Source organism: Schistocerca cancellata, chromosome 11 (genome assembly GCF_023864275.1).
Source record: "Schistocerca cancellata isolate TAMUIC-IGC-003103 chromosome 11, iqSchCanc2.1, whole genome shotgun sequence".
NCBI classification, from domain to species: Eukaryota; Metazoa; Arthropoda; class Insecta; order Orthoptera; family Acrididae; genus Schistocerca; species Schistocerca cancellata.
In genome coordinates, this window is record NC_064636.1 from 19,781,558 (window position 1) to 19,797,700 (window position 16,143).

At 40.2% G+C, this 16,143-nt stretch overlaps 1 protein-coding gene across 1 annotated transcript in view; it reads left to right on the forward strand.

The window, feature by feature from the left end:
- LOC126108839 (uncharacterized) overlaps positions 1 to 16,143 on the forward strand; it is a 220,226-nt gene that overhangs the window by 50,916 nt on the left and 153,167 nt on the right. Inside the window, exon 5 of the mRNA XM_049914202.1 lies at positions 9,065 to 9,198. Within this exon, the coding sequence (XP_049770159.1) occupies positions 9,065 to 9,198 (134 nt within the window). The remainder of the gene's footprint in view (positions 1 to 9,064; positions 9,199 to 16,143) is intronic.

Here is a 16,143-nt window from a genome sequence, read left to right on the forward strand (position 1 = left end):
AAAAAATGCCTTTTCGAGAGCGTGTGGCGAGTGCAGGTGGAGAAGTTCGTTGTAATTTATAATATGCATCTGATGAATCAAAATGTTTCATATATGTTGATATAATCTGAAAATATTGTGGCAGGGACCTTTCATTTGTGTCTATTGTTGTTAAGGATTCAATCGCAGATAAATATTTGTGACAAGTTAAAGTATAATGATGACCGCTGCTAGTTTCATTCGCAGTAATTTACTTTGTTCTGTTAGATTCCTGTCTGACCACACTCTCGAAAATCGCTACGTATTCTGAAAAAAATGGTGAATTATTTGTGACAAGAAAAAGTATAAATGTCACTGTCAGTTGTTTCACGCAATTATTTCATCTTTCATTTCTTAAACATGTGGAAGTCACGAAATCAGAGATAGTCATTACTGATAAAGCACGCTCTTACATGTAAATTAGAATGAATATTTTGGGGAAATGGTTAACTATGATGATTAATGAAGTCACAGAATGTGTTGCAAACATGAAGAGGAAAAAAAAATATTGTCGCATCCAGCAGTATATGAACGTACATCCTTTGTGATGGCAGTTCGTCGCCTTACCAACTTTGCTACAACAACTTGCATGCTGTTGGCACTTTTTTTTAATGTAATTTCTTTCATGAGAGACGCAGACTGACTTCATTGCCAAATGATGCGGGCGTAAGCCATAAATGCATGAAATTTTGGAAGATTTCCTCTGATCAGATTTCACAAAATTCCTTTGCATTGTTACTTAAAAAGTTTTAAATGCATTTTGATAAGTAAACCATTTGTGGAAAAAAGTACACGAAGTCACTAGTAATTGCAGCTAACACTCGTGTAATATACGTAATTGCACAAAATAACAGGTATTTTGAGAGAATATTGACCAAAATTTTTTTTATTTATTTATTTATTTTTTATTTTGTTATTATTTTTTTTTTATCATTCACCGTAACAACCAAACCTAACCAAAGGAAAATAGTATATTATGATGGGACACGTCCTGTGATGATTGTTTAGCAACACAATCATTAAATCCAAAGCTAAAAGACTCAATATGTTTAAAGTAATAATAATGTAATGGCGTGTGACGAGGGCCTCCTGTCGGGTAGACCGCTCGCCTGGTGCAAGTCTTTCGATTTGACGCCACTTCTCGACTTGGGCATAAGTACTGAAAGTAACAAATTATAGGTGTAAATAAACCATAGCTAACTGAACGACAGGGCCATACCGAAATCCAAAATCTTTCAGTACAGCTGTCGAAAAATCGGAGGGAGGACCATTTGGTAACAGGTCTCAGAAACGTACTGAATAGGAAATTCGGATAAAGAACCGAAAATGACATCACTATGAAAGACATAGAATAGGTCCCCTGGCACACAATTTCTTGGGCAGCAGGCACTTAGCGACAGTGGTTTGTTTTCATTTAATGTGCTACGATGTTGTTTGATTTTGCTATGGGAACTCATTAAACACAAAAATCTTTTCGATACCATTTTTATTTATTTGTTTTAAATTTCAGCCTCGTGTCAAACAACATACACCTGAGGCTTAAATATATACAATTAGCTTCAGATTATGTGGTTTAATATGGGCCAAAGACTGCACAGGTAACTGACAAAGAAGGATAATCCAATATCTGGTATCAGACTACGCGGAGATTGAATGCCTACCAGAGGAAATGGACCTAGATGGCTGTTAGAGAGCAAAGTGTCGCTGCAGGGCCGCACTCACTTAGCGAGTAAGCCACCCGTGTCACCACATCAATACATTGGCCAGTAGCATTTCGTGCGGCTGGTACAAAAACAGCTACCCGGCGAATGATCGGCAAGTTCTTTAATCACATCCAGTATTGTCGGTTACTATCAGCGAAGCGCTACGGACTATTCGATAATGACCTCACTTGGCACTCGATTGTCTCTTATCGGCCTGTCGACATTGCTGTGGTGAAGAGTTTTGCTGTGCACCTTGCTGTTGAAAGGTTACTTCAGGGTCCTCCATCTCTGTGTCTCGTTCACCATCGGTCAGCCTCGTTTTGCTAGACTACCGTTCGGTATCGTGTTCTCTTTCGTACACAGCCCTACTGCCTGGGGGCTTCACCTGTTTCTCCTACGGATTCTGATGATGCGTGTGCCAATATCTGGTTACTTGTGGAAACAGCACTGGCAAATGAGGAGAAAGGAAATTTCTCGATGGATGCTAAATTTGTTTACCTGCTGGAGCAACAGCAGTAGCTAATCTGACGGCAGCAGCTAAAAAATTGCTTCAGCCTCGAGCAGACAAACTCTGAATGCATCGGGCCACTTTACTGCAGACCTCGGTACCCCCACCTTTCAATGTTGTTTCCACTTTCATTGTCACAATGGAGAACTAGGACACTTCTTTGCACCAAATGAAGCAACATATGATGGCGTTTCTAATCACAGTTGATTCATTACAGTGATCATTGTTTCTCTCGTGGACATCGTTAGCCACTTTTCACTGCTCCAATATAATTAGCACATCTGTCCGACTGTGTCGCATTCTCCTTTTGAGAGATACGCATTCTATTGACCAGTGTCACATTTCATCCCTTGTGTTTGCGGCGATTCAGCTGTAACACCACGAACAGGGGACACTGTGTGGTGGAACTGTCAGTGTTTATGTAATCTAAATTACCTTTGATTGTTCTCCTTTCCAAATGCTCACCTTTCAGTTTTTGTTCTTGTGGTCTTAGAGTCTGTACTGTGCCCGTGTGTGAACTTATTCTTCTTGTCTTCGTCTCCAGTGTTTCTCTGCTTCCAGATACTTAATGATGAACACGTCTTAAATGATAACCATCTGTACGGTTTCAACTATTTACAATCATTCTGAAGACAGATCCAAATATCAGTAACTCATAATCTTACACACACCGATCAGTACATACGACGACATCGAACTCGAATTAAGATCTGAGACTTACACTCTTCATTTATTTTAAGCATTTACATTCTAGTATGTCTGTTTTCTCTGAGGTGTTCACAAAAGGTTAGAGGGACACCGACGAAGTATAAACGTCTGTGTCGCACCTCGCCTCTGCTTTGTTACGATACAGCATATGCAACATCTACAGAGAGGTTGGGATGTGCACAGTGGATTTTTTCCATTTTATGAAATATTCATAAGACATGACCACATTTCACCAGCACGAGTGTGCTCAGTGGGTCATTCTCACAAATAATCGACATTACACTACATTAATTATTATTCCCAGAGGTATCGCACGAAGGCCTCCAGGCTCGAGCCTCACGAGCACTGTAAAAAGCCCGGGCAGTCGTACCCCTCCTGGGTCGCCGACTTGAGATTTCTCAGACGCAAATCCAATTTCACTCGCGCCAATCGAGACTGTGAGTCTTCGTCCGTGCTCTCCAGATGTGTGACGTCGCGATGCAGCCGGCACTCGATTCGGAGGTCCCCACAGCGGTGTCGAAACTGGATAACTCGTCGGAAAAAATCTCGCGTGTCACCTACCGGATCAGAATTGCGCAAGCTGCTAATGGAGAACTCGTGGCGAGGCCACGAGTCGGGGCACATGTTCCAACCCCCCACATCAGACAATAGCGATCCCCAGGTTGCAAAACCGTTGTGATTCGTCACTGTCCACAGAGTGAGGTGGCGCAGTGGTTAGCACACTGGACCCGCATTTGGGAAGGATGACGGTTCGAACCCCTGTCCTGCCACCCTATTTTAGGTTTCCAGTGAGTTCCGTAAATTGCTCCAGGTAAATACCGGAACGGTTCCTTTGAAAGGGCCCAGTCGATTTCCTTCCCTGTCCCTGATACGATCCGAGCTCGTGCTCTGCCTCCTAAGACACTGATGGTGACGGGACGTTAAACGGAGTCTTCCTTCCCTTTTCGCCGTCGAGTGACGTGTCTTCAGTGTCTCGGCCTCCGGTCGTCCCTCGTTGACAGTCGTGGGAGACACTTCCTCCGTGCCTGCAGTGTTTGTCGAGTCTTAGTCACCAGATGTGGGGTCTTCCCCATTCGTCCCGTATAGGGTGCCTAAAGAATGCTGCATTCTCGGAATGCTGTACGACAATTCGAGCAAATGACATCGGTAGTTTTATTTCGATAAAGCAGATTGACAATACTTCACTTTGAAATAATGAGGGTGTCACAAGTGATGGGCGACATGCTAACAGAAATGTTCTCCCCTATAGGCAGTGTCCAAACAAGCAGTGGATATGGATCACTGGTAACTGTTCTCGTGGCACTCTCTTCTAGGCCGCGCTGATGCTCTGCGAGTACTGTCCACTAATGTCCGGCAGAGGCTGGCAGGAGCAGCACTTGTATTCAGTTCAGCTAGATGCTGCTCCTATCGTGGTGACGTCCTGATCGGCGTGCTATTGGCCGACGTCATTTCACCGCCTTCTCTTCTCTTCTCTTGCATTCTTCATCTTCGTTCCGGCACCTGTGATTATGTCTGAACAGTGTTTTTCTGCTCACTGACCGAGCAGACAATCCAGATTGCGGTGTGGCACGTTACTTTTTACCGCCCTGCCAGTATCCGGCAATGTTCACTTGTCTAGCTAAAAGCTGTAGTAGAAAGTACTAGACCACTACTGTCTATTGCAATTCGCAACATACATAGAATTTTCTGGTAAATGGGATGTGGCTAGCTACTGAAATAAAAGTTTTAACTTGGCAATTTAAATTTTCAGGAGTATTTTTACGATAAAGATCGCAGTTAATACTGCCAAATCCGTACTAAGTGGCAACACAATGTAAAGTTCACATGCACACCACAATCACACACATAGCCAGTTTACGGTATTTACGCCTGTTACCGAAGTTAATAGAGTTCAGCAGATCGTTTAGTTACGAAAATGCTCACTCAAATGTTGTGCACTTTGCTCTACGCGTAATACCTGTTCCAGTCCTAGATCGCACAACATGCCACACGGTTTTAACTGACAGTCAAAAGCAATAATTTTGATATTCCGTCCAAAATTCCACACCACTTCCACTATACCGTTCACTTCGATACACTCTGTACTACTTTGCGAACTCGTAATTAGCATTTTTCTGTGATTTTACAGCCGGCCGAAGTGGCCGTGCGGTTAAAGGCGCTGCAGTCTGGAACCGCAAGACCGCTACGGTCGCAGGTTCGAATCCTGCCTCGGGCATGGATGTTTGTGATGTCCTTAGGTTAGTTAGGTTTAACTAGTTCTAAGTTCTAGGGGACTAATGACCTCAGCAGTTGAGTCCCATAGTGCTCAGAGCCATGTGAACCATTTTTTGTGATTTTACAGAACTTTCATCAGAGTTGCTTTCAGTGAGATGTTACTAGTTCGAACCCTCAGCCCTGACCCCCCTAGATCACACCAAAGGCTTTGTTCCCAGCACAGATTGGTGCGAGCCTGCATTTTTCTGATTGGCTGACATCGCAAACAGCAAATCGGGTTGCAGTATTATCCCGCGCTAACCTGCGCTTTACTTCAGTGACCGATCGTAGTAAAACATTTCTTTCTGTGGCAATTGCTAAATAAATAAATTTAGAAAAGTATCAAATATAAAATTACTCCTTCTGAAATCACCGATTAATTTGTGCTCTACTCACAATTTATCAGAACCGTAAACTGACTGCACACTTAATTATAGTAAATCCCCTGTATAGTTTAACTGGTACTTTGTGAATAAACAAAACAATTTACATTTACTTCTGTTCTTCTTCACTCGTACAACACTCACACTGCTAATTACTACACATATAAAACAATTATAATTATGCAAATACATTAAATATTAATCAAACATAACTTTACAACATTGTTTTGACTACTACTGCTAGCACTGTCTGTTTGTCAGCTGCTGACCTCTGCCGCCTACAAGTACAACTACGTGCAGCCCTGTAACTCGGGTCCGTGTCGGCTGGTGACATCTGTCGACGACTCGTGCCTATAACGATATCGTCCTAACGAGTGGCAGGAGCGATGCGAAAGCACTACGTCTCGAGATCTCTGGGACTCCTGCATGCACAGTGACAAAAAGGGACACCTCCATTTAGTGTGTCAAAACTGCACAACCCCTTCTACCTCCACACTAGGGTTGAACTGGGACACCGTACGTGCGCTGCAGTTGTTAGCACCAGCAGGTGACCCCTTCACTTGGAAGTTGTTTCTCACACTTGTCATTTCTCACCAGGACATCCTGTTTTCAGGTGGATACAGGGGCCACTGACAGTTCTATGATAAATCAGGTGCTGAATGCACAACTGGGCAGGTTTTGGTGGCCTGCAGAGACCGTTCTCTTCCTCTTTGTAGGCAGTCCTCAATCACTGTGGTCTACTAAAGCATTACGCCGATCTTCACATTATTTGTCATCGACCACCCGTCTATATTTTTGGCCTCGATGCCTTCATGTAGTGTGGGTTCTCTATCTCGTGAAGTAAAGGTACTATCGACAGCAGTGCCTTTCCAGGAATGTAGCCGACAGGTGCACAGTTGTGTTTCTCAGTTCTTTACTTTCACTGTTTACAACCCCCCAATAATGCACAGTTATATGGCCAGTGGACTATTGTTTAACTTCCGATAAGCAGGCAGACATCCACATACTGCTACAATAGTGTATGTTGAACATCCTACGAGCAGTAACAACCTAACCACACCGTTCACAGTCTTTCAAATAAATTTAACAGACACTGTCATTGTTTTAAAACACGGCCTATTTTTGTTACAGTAATTTCTTGGTTAAGTTGATGCATTTTTGTTGCTCAAACGGACACCAGTTTCTTGTCCGAAACTCGGCCACAGACTGACTGTCTCTAGCCCAAAAATTGGGCGTTTATATATCCTCACAATAATAGCCACTGAAACTACAGATTGTTTGATGTTTAATGTAAAAAAATTACAATTAAAACTTAACTCGTGAAATTAACTTAATACATCGAAAAATTGTCTTTTTAACCGTTTCTTCTACTACGAGGGTTAAGCCAAATTATTTGTTTAAATGGTGAGATTAACACACGTAGTTTTGCAAACAATACTTTTGACGAAACTGAAAATTACTTTGGAATTCATTTGCTAACATGTTTTCGAATAGAGCCAACTAGATCATTTAAGAATACTATTAGTTCTTCCTCCAAATGTTTATAATTAGTACAGAAATTATATTTGTTGTACGTCAACAATAGAATTTAAGTTACGAAACAATTACTGAGATCACCCTACAACAGAAGATACTAACTAGGAATAGTCAAAATAAATTATAAAATCAATTGCAAACATAAAAATGAGCACAAAGTTAGATCTGGTGTTATATTCTTTAAAACTGAGGACCAACCTATCTCTCTGATGGAAATGCAGATTATACCCAAGTATGTTAACAGTAATGAGATACATTCTTCAAAACTGAGGGCCAACCTTTCTGTTTGATGAAAATCTAGATTATATCTAAGTATGTTAACAGTAATGAGATGGCAAAACAAGAGGGGAAGTAAAATTATACCAGCTTGCTTCGTCATGTACACACCCAGATAATTGGAAGCTCATTATAATTTTAATAATAATAATAATTATTATAAGAATTGACAGCAAGAAACAAGACAAAAGCTATAAATACTTATGCTATACCAATAATGACTTATTCATTTGGAGTAGTAAAATGGAATAACACAGAACTAGAATCACTCAATACACTTACACGATCACAATGCCACAAATATAGAATACATCATATGCATTCAGCAACACAAAGATTCACATTAAGCAGAGAGGAAGGGGATTTATTGACATAAAAAACCTACATTATGGACAGGTAGACAATTTAAGAAAATTCTTTCTAGAACGAGCAGAAACTAGCAAAATATACAAAGCAATCACTCATATAAATACATCGGCTACACCACTGCAGTTTCATAACCACTTCCACAACCCTTTAGATCACATAACATCAACAGAAACGAAGAAAGTAAATTGGAAAAAGAAAACACTACATGGCAAGCACCCGTATCATCTAACACAGCCACACATCGATCCAGACGCATCCAACACGTGGCTAAGAAAAGGCAATATATACAGTGAGACGGAAGGATTCATAATTGCAATACAGTATCAAACAATAAACACCAGATATTACAGCAAGCATATTATTAAAGATCCCAATACCACAACAGATAACTGCAGACTTTGCAAACAACAAATAGAAACAGTAGATCACATCACAAGCGGATGTACAATATTAGCAAATACAGAATACACCAGAAGACATGGCAATGTAGCAAAAAATAATACATAAACAACTTGCCATAGAACATAAACTAATAAAACAACACATTCCCACATACAAGTATGCACCACAAAATGTACTGGAGAATGATGAATTGAAATTATACTGGAACAGAACCATTATAACGGATAAAACACCACATAACAAACCTGACATCATACTCACCCATAAAACGAAGAAATTAACACAACTAATCGAAATATCCATACCCAATACAACAAGTATACATAAGAAAACAGGAGAAAAAATTGAAAAATACATCCAACTGGCTGAGGAAGTCAAGGACATGTGGCATCAGGATAAAGTTGACATTATACCAATTATACTATCAACTACAGGAGTCATACCACACAATATCAACCAGTACATCAACGTAATACAGCTACATCCAAAAGTATATATACAACTACAGAAATCTGTAATTATTGATACATGTTCCATTACCCGAAAGTTCCTAAATGCAATGCAACATATACCGTACAGTTAAAAGGAAGTCACGCTCGATCGAGGTCCGCGTCACTTTCCATTTTTAACCAGACATAACGTCTGAGAAAGGAAAGAAATAATAATAATAATAAAACAGCCATTGTTCCTTACTAAGATGTTCTTTGATAGAATGTTAAGTCAGAAATCTGTTGTATTATATGAGACTCCTTCTGCTGCAGATCGGTGTGAAGCAGTACCTTAAAGACTGTAGTGTAATAAATATATTAAGTAGTAATTGAGCGACCTGTACGAGCCATAAATTTGGTAGCTCTGTGCAAATTAAACAAACAAATAAAAAGTAACAGCACTCACTGTACATGTCTCAGGTTCAAGCTGCAGAGCACTCGCAAACTGCACATGGTGAGCGCACACTTGAACGTGATCATGGCCTCGAAGTCGAAGCAGGCGGAGCCCGGTGACAATCCGGACCGCCTGTCCGGCAGTGAAGACTCGGATCGAGGTGAGTGTGTCTCCTGTGATCCTTCTTGCCTTTTGGTTTGTCGCTCGTATCACGAGAGGTCGCTTTGATGCAGCTCTCCCTTCCTCTCACTCCTGTTAGCCTCCTCGTTTTTTAGGTTAACCGGTGGCACCTAAACCGCTCCATCCTCATACCGACAGTTTCCTGTGGTGGCCCGCGTCTCGATACGTACCCTTCAATTTTCTGTTTTTACTGTTCTGTGCTTTGTAAAAATGGGACACGTACAGGCTCGCTTTGTTGTCCATCCATCTTTGTTTGTCCAACTCTTACCAACCCTTTTTCTCAGGAACGGGTCGACAAAAGAAGTTCAGATTTCTACGGTCCTTTGGCAGAGTAAAACTTTTAAACTTCTAAGTCTCTTCTACTTAGAGAAAGCTTTTGACAATGTTGACTGGAATACTCTCTTTCAAATTCTGAAGGTGGCAGGGGTTAAATACAAGGAGGGAAAGGCTATTTAGAATTTGTACAAAAAGCAGATGGCAGTTATAAGAGTCGAGGGACATGAAAGGGAAGCAGTGGTTGGGAAGGGAGTGAGGCAGGGTTGTAGCTTCTCCCCGATGTTATTCAATCTGTATATTGAGCAAGCAGTACAGGAAACAAAAGAAAAATTAGGAGTAGGAATTAAATTCCATGGATAAGAAATAAAAACTTTGAAGTTCGCCGATGACATTGTAATTCTGTCAGACAGAGCAAAGGACTTGGAAGAGCAGTTGAACGGAATGGACAATGTCTTGAAAGGAGGATATAAGATGAAAATCAACAAAAGCAAAATGAGGACAATGGAATGTAGTCGAATTAAGTCGGGTGATGTTGAGGGAATTAGATAAGGAAATGAGACACTTAAAGTAGTAAAGGAGTTTTGCTACTTGGGGAGGAAAATAACTGATGATGGTCGAAGTAGAGGATATAAAATGTAGACTGGCAATGGCAAAGAAAGCGTTTCTGAAGAAGAGAAATTTGTTAACATCAAGTAAGTATTGATTTAAGTGTCAGGAAGTCATTTTTGAAAGTATTTGTATGGAGTGTAGCCATGTATGGAAGTGAAACGTGGACGATAAATAGTTTGGACAAGAAGAGAATAGAAGTTTTCGAAATGTGGTGCTATAGAAGAATGCTGAAGATTAGACGGGTAGATCACATAACTAATGAGGTGGTATAGAATAGAAATGGAGAGAAGAGAGATTTCTGGCACAACTTGACTAGGAGAAAGGATCGATTGGTAGGACATACTCTGAGGCATCAAGGGATCACCAATTTAGTATTGGAGGGCAGCCTGGAGGGTAAAAATCGTTGATGGAGACCAAGAGATGAATACACTAAGCAGATTCAGAAGGATGTAGGCTGTGGTAGGTACTGGGAGATGAAGAAGCTTGCACAGGATAGAGTAGCGTGGAGAGCTGCAGCAAACCAGTCTCAGGACTGAAGACAACAACAACAACAACAACAACAACTATTCTGTGCCTTGTAAAAACAGGGCACGTACAGGCTCGCTTTGTTGTCCGTCCGTCTTTCTGTTTGACGAACTGTTAACAACCCTTTTTCTCAGGAACGGGTCGACAAATAGAGTTCAGATTTTTACGGTCCTTTGGCAGAGTTAAACTTTCAAGCTTCTGAGTCTCTTCTATCAAAATATACAGCCATTTATCTCACATATTTTGATGCTTGAAAACTAACTCGTCGGAACTGTGTAGGGCACTTTGTCGACCTAGAATCGTGAAATTTGACGAGTAGTAAGGTTTCACAGAACAAATAAACGAGAAAAAGCTGACAATTGTTAATTTGAAGTTAAATAACACAAACTTTCTCATTTTTTATGTACACATGCGTCTGTACTCTGCAAACCTCTGTAAAGAGCAAGACAGAGGGTACGTCAGATTGTACCAGTTACTAGGGTTTCTTTCCATTCAATTCAGATATAAAGCATGGGAATAATGATTGATTCAATGCCTCTGTGCGTGCAGTAATTATTCTAATCTTATTCTCATGGTCCCTGTGTGAGGAATACTGAGGGAGTTTTAGTATATTCCTAAAGTCACAATTTAAAGCTGGTTCTTGTAACTTTGTTAGTAAACTTTCTCGGGATGGTTTATGTATCGTAAACGGGGTGATTCTGGACACTGGGGCGAATTCGAACAGTATGGCTTATTTGCTCTGTGTTATTGCATAGAAACAGAGTTACTTATTTTAACATCTGTGTGCCAGTTATTTTAAGCGCAAAATTGCATTTATCGCTTTCCACACTTTTTATTTTGTGTCAGTTGTTTCCCTAGGTGAATAATTGACGAATGGTCTCAGTGTTAAAGATCCACGCATTATCGTAAAGTGGAAACTTTCTATTGTTGCGCCGAGCGGGAAGTTATTGAAACCGTAATTGTCGGCGCGCTCAGTAGCTAACAGTATTGAGACAATTTCTGTACAAGTTTGTCAAGTTTCTCGTGCAAGGTTATAAAATAATGGAGCTTTTTGTAAAACTGTGTACTGTGATTTCGGACAATGCCAAGAACGTATAGGAGCAGGAGAGGTGCTGCAGTACAGTGTAATTATGACCCAGAACTTTTAGATAAAGCTGTTGGTTATATTCAGAGTGGTAAATTATCGTACAGAAAAGCATGTGATTTGTATGGTATATCTAAATCAACCTTACAAAATAAAGTGCAGGAAGCACATTCGAAAAAAAATGTGAGGACAGCCAGTGCTAAGTAAAGAAGAAGAAATGTTGAAGCAAGGTATCTTGAGGGCTGCACATTGGGGATTTCCCTTCACTAAATTGGATATTAGATATTTAGTTAAAAGCTATCTTGATAAATCTAGCCGAAAGGAGAAGAAATTTCGTAATAATTTGCCAGGAGAAGAATTGGTATATTTATTCCTCGAACGACAGTCAGAAAATCTTTCCATTCACTTAAGCAAAAATATTAAATGAGCTCGTGCAGAAGTGAACAGAGAGATGGTTTATTTAAATTCTTGCAAAATAAAAACTTATCTGTAATATATAAAATTCATTATATCATTCCATATCACTTATTCGTAACAAAGGGCTGCCTTAAAATGTGTAAAATGTCACCAAAATCAAATAAAAGCATGTAGAATTTAAAAAAAAAGCAGTAACTGTCCGAATTCGCCCTCTATATACTGTAACTTCGGACAGAGATTTAAAAAACATGTGTCCAAAATCACCCCAATCCCGGGCACTTTAACTGCCTCAGATAAATATACCTACACATACACTTTCTGGTTCTGGGATATTTTATTTGTTACTCATATACCCTACCACTTAGATAAAAATCAATTTAATCTAACAATATATACAAAAGTTACAATCAAAATAACGACCAAACCGCCCAAAATCACCCCGTTTGACAGTATATCTTAGAGTGTTCCAGTTCAGTTTCTTCAATATCTCTCTGATAATTTGTACTCCGTTCTCTATATACATTAAATATTCCCTGTAAGTCCTATTTGGTGTAAGAGTTCAACACTCTTAAGAGAGAACGGGTTGCACAAGTGATTTGTAAGAAATCTCCTTTGTAGGCTAATTGCACTTCCCCAGTATTCTCCCACATGCTTTATCCACAACTGAACCTACATGATCATTCCATTTCATATCCCTACAAAGTGTTACAACCAGGTATTTGTAAGAGTTGGCTTATTCCAACAGTGACTTTTTTTGTTGTTGTGAAGTGCACAATATTTCATTTTTGAACATTTAATGCGAGTTGCCAATGTTTGGACCACTTTGAAATCGTATCAAGATCTGACTGAATATTTAGGCAGCTTCTTTCAGACAGTAATTCACCATAGATATCTGCATCATCTGCAAAAAGTCTCAGGTTCCTATCAATATTGTGTGCAAGGTCATTAATACCAGGTGTACCAGTGAAAATGAAACACTAATTTTGAATTTTATTCAAAGTACTGACCATTGCTTTCTGTACATTTTGACGACCTTTCTGGCAATTTGTGGACACCACGCCAATAGAAATGTTCGTCTTTTTGAAGCAAACCAATCAGACACCCAATTTTCGACTTCTTCGTAGGAATCGAAGTGTTCCTCAGCCAATGCGTGTCCCATTGATGAAAACAAATGGTAGTCGGAATGGGCCAAGTGCGGTGAATACGGCAGGTGGGGTAGCAGCTCCCAGTCTAGTGTTTGGATTGCATCCTGAACAAGTTTTGTTTTGTGTGCAGGTGCACTGTCGTGTAAAAAAAAAAAAAAAAAAATACTTTGTCAGGTCTTCTGGCCCATTCTGGTCTTCTTTCGATCATTGCATAGTTCAAATTGATCATTTGTTGTCTGTAGCAATTAGTATTCACAGTTTCACCGGGTTTTAGCTCACGATACACCACACCTTCCTGATCCCTACAAACGCAGATCATTGTCTTCTTGCCGAATCAATCTGGTTTTGCAGTCGATGTTGACGGTTGTCCCGGATTAACACACGATTTTTCCCGTTTAGGATTCTTAAAATAAATCAATTTTTCATCGCCAGTAACAATTCGATGCTAAATTGATTTACTTTCGTGTCTTTGAAGCAAAATTTGACAGATGATTTTTCGGTTTTCCATCTGTGTTTCATTCAATTCATGTGGCACCCATTTTCCACAGTTTTGGATATTTCCCACAGCTTTCAAACGGTCAGAAATTGTTTGTTGTGCAACGTTCAGCATTGCTGCCATTTGCTTCTGACTCAAAGTATCATCTTCATCCAATACTGCTTGCCATTCGGTGTCTTCAAACTTTTTTGGTGGTCTTCCACGTTCTTCATTTCTTACAACAAAATCATTATTTCTGAACCGTTGAAACCATCTTTTGCACGTTGCTTCTGATAGAGCACGATCACCATATGCCTCGACAAGCATTCGATGTGACTCTGCAGCAGTTTTTTTCAAATGAAAATAAAAAATTAATGCTTTCCACAAATCATCATTTTCTGGTGCAAAATTTGACATTGTTAACACAATGAAAACATATGATGTTGTTAGTTCCATGACTTGATGTATACTAGATATCTTTGACAGATGTCATACCAAGCAAACAAAAAAAAAAAAAAATTAAGGCTCGTTCACAACAAATGTTCCCTATTGACACATTTGTATCTTAATGCTCATTTCATACTTGTATACCTGGTATTCAGCATGAGCAGCAAGGTCCCCAATACACTTCCCTGGGGAACACTCGAAGTTACTTCATCTGACAGTGATTCTCCATCCGAGATAAAATGTTGTGTCCTCCCTACCAGAAAGTCCTCAGTCCAGTCACAAATTCCTCTCAGTGCCCCATATGATCACACTTTTGACAATAAGTTTAGGTGTGGTACTGAGACAGTTGCTTTCTGGAGACAAAAACTTCATCTTTGTGTCTGCTTCGACCTAAAGCTTTCAGAGAAAAGTGCGAGTTCGGTTTCACATGACAAATGTTTTCAGAATTGTGCTGGCTGACATTGTGGAGGTCATTCTGTTCTAGATACCTCATTATATTTGAGCTTGGAATATCTTCTAAAATTCTACAACAAATCGATGTCCAGGGTATTGGATGTTAGTTCTGTTGATCACTTCTACTATCCTTCTTGTAGATGGGTGTGACCTGTGTCTCTTTCCAAGGACTTTTTGTTCAAGGGATCTATGGTAGATTATAGTTGGAAGAGGGGCTAATTCAGTTGCAGATTCAGTATAGAATCTGACAGTGATTCTGTCTGGTCCTGGAGTGTTGTTCAGTTTTAATGATGGCAGCTGTTTTTCAACACCTCTGATACTTACACTCAAGTCACTGATCTTTCCAGTGATAGAAAGAATAAATTGAGGGAATTCTCCTGGGTTATCCATTGTAAAGGAACTTTTGAAAACAGATTTCAGCTTTTCAGCTTTTGCTTTGCTACACTTAATTTCAGTTCCTGTCTCATTCGCTAGGGACTGGACACTAACTTTGGTGCCACTAACAGCCACTCATTACGACCAGAATTTCTTTGGGTTCTATGGAAGATCATTTGACAATATTCTGCTATGTCAGTCATTGAAGGCAACATGCATCGCTCCTTGACAGCGACACACATTTCACTCACCATCTCTGTATCTGTAGTCCTACTATTCGTTTTACATCTGTTATGCAGTACTCTGTTTCTTTAGAAGTTTCTTTATAGTGTCTGTATGCCAGGGACGGCCACGGCATGCCAAACTGCACGCGTGCACAGATGTGCTGCACGCGTGCCGTCCAGGGCTCAGTCCGCCTCGCCACTGCTCGGCTTTCCTCGGTCTTTCGCGGCACGGCGCGACATCAGACTAGCTGTGCAATGCGACATCTTTTCATCTGGCATAGGGTGCATAAGTTGATTTGTAGTGGCAGCCGTGTTTATTCTTCGCTATTTGTTAGCGATTTTTAGGAAGTTTATAAGTACTGTACAGTGGTTGTTGCAATGGAACACACGCTCACAGAGGGGCGGGGTAGTGACACGACGTCACGAGCCTTCAGAGCTGAATGAGAATTGCAATATTTTTTCGAAGAGAAGGATGAAAATTCTCAATGTCTATTATGCAGTCGCATACTCTCCGGGCACCGCAAATTTGCAATAGAACGGCATTAAACACCACACACAAAGGACTTAATGATTTAGTTGTGTTGATAGGTCAGACAAGTTGGCGGAAGTAAGAAGACGTAGTGTTATGCAGCGAGGCGGACCGAACGCGAGTACCACTTACAAATCTTTGTGTTTCTGATGTTTGTATTTGTACATATTTGTTGTTAGAATTCGAATTTAGAGTTCACTCAATTTTTGTTTCCTTTTTTTAGTCTGCAACCGAACGTAGCGACCTGTCCTTAAGAGCAAATAAGCCTTTCAGTGATGGTGATTTCATCAAAGAGTGTATTGCTGAGGTGGCGGAACTCTTGACGCCACTGGAAGTAAAGAAGTTTAGTGAAATTAGTCTTTCCAG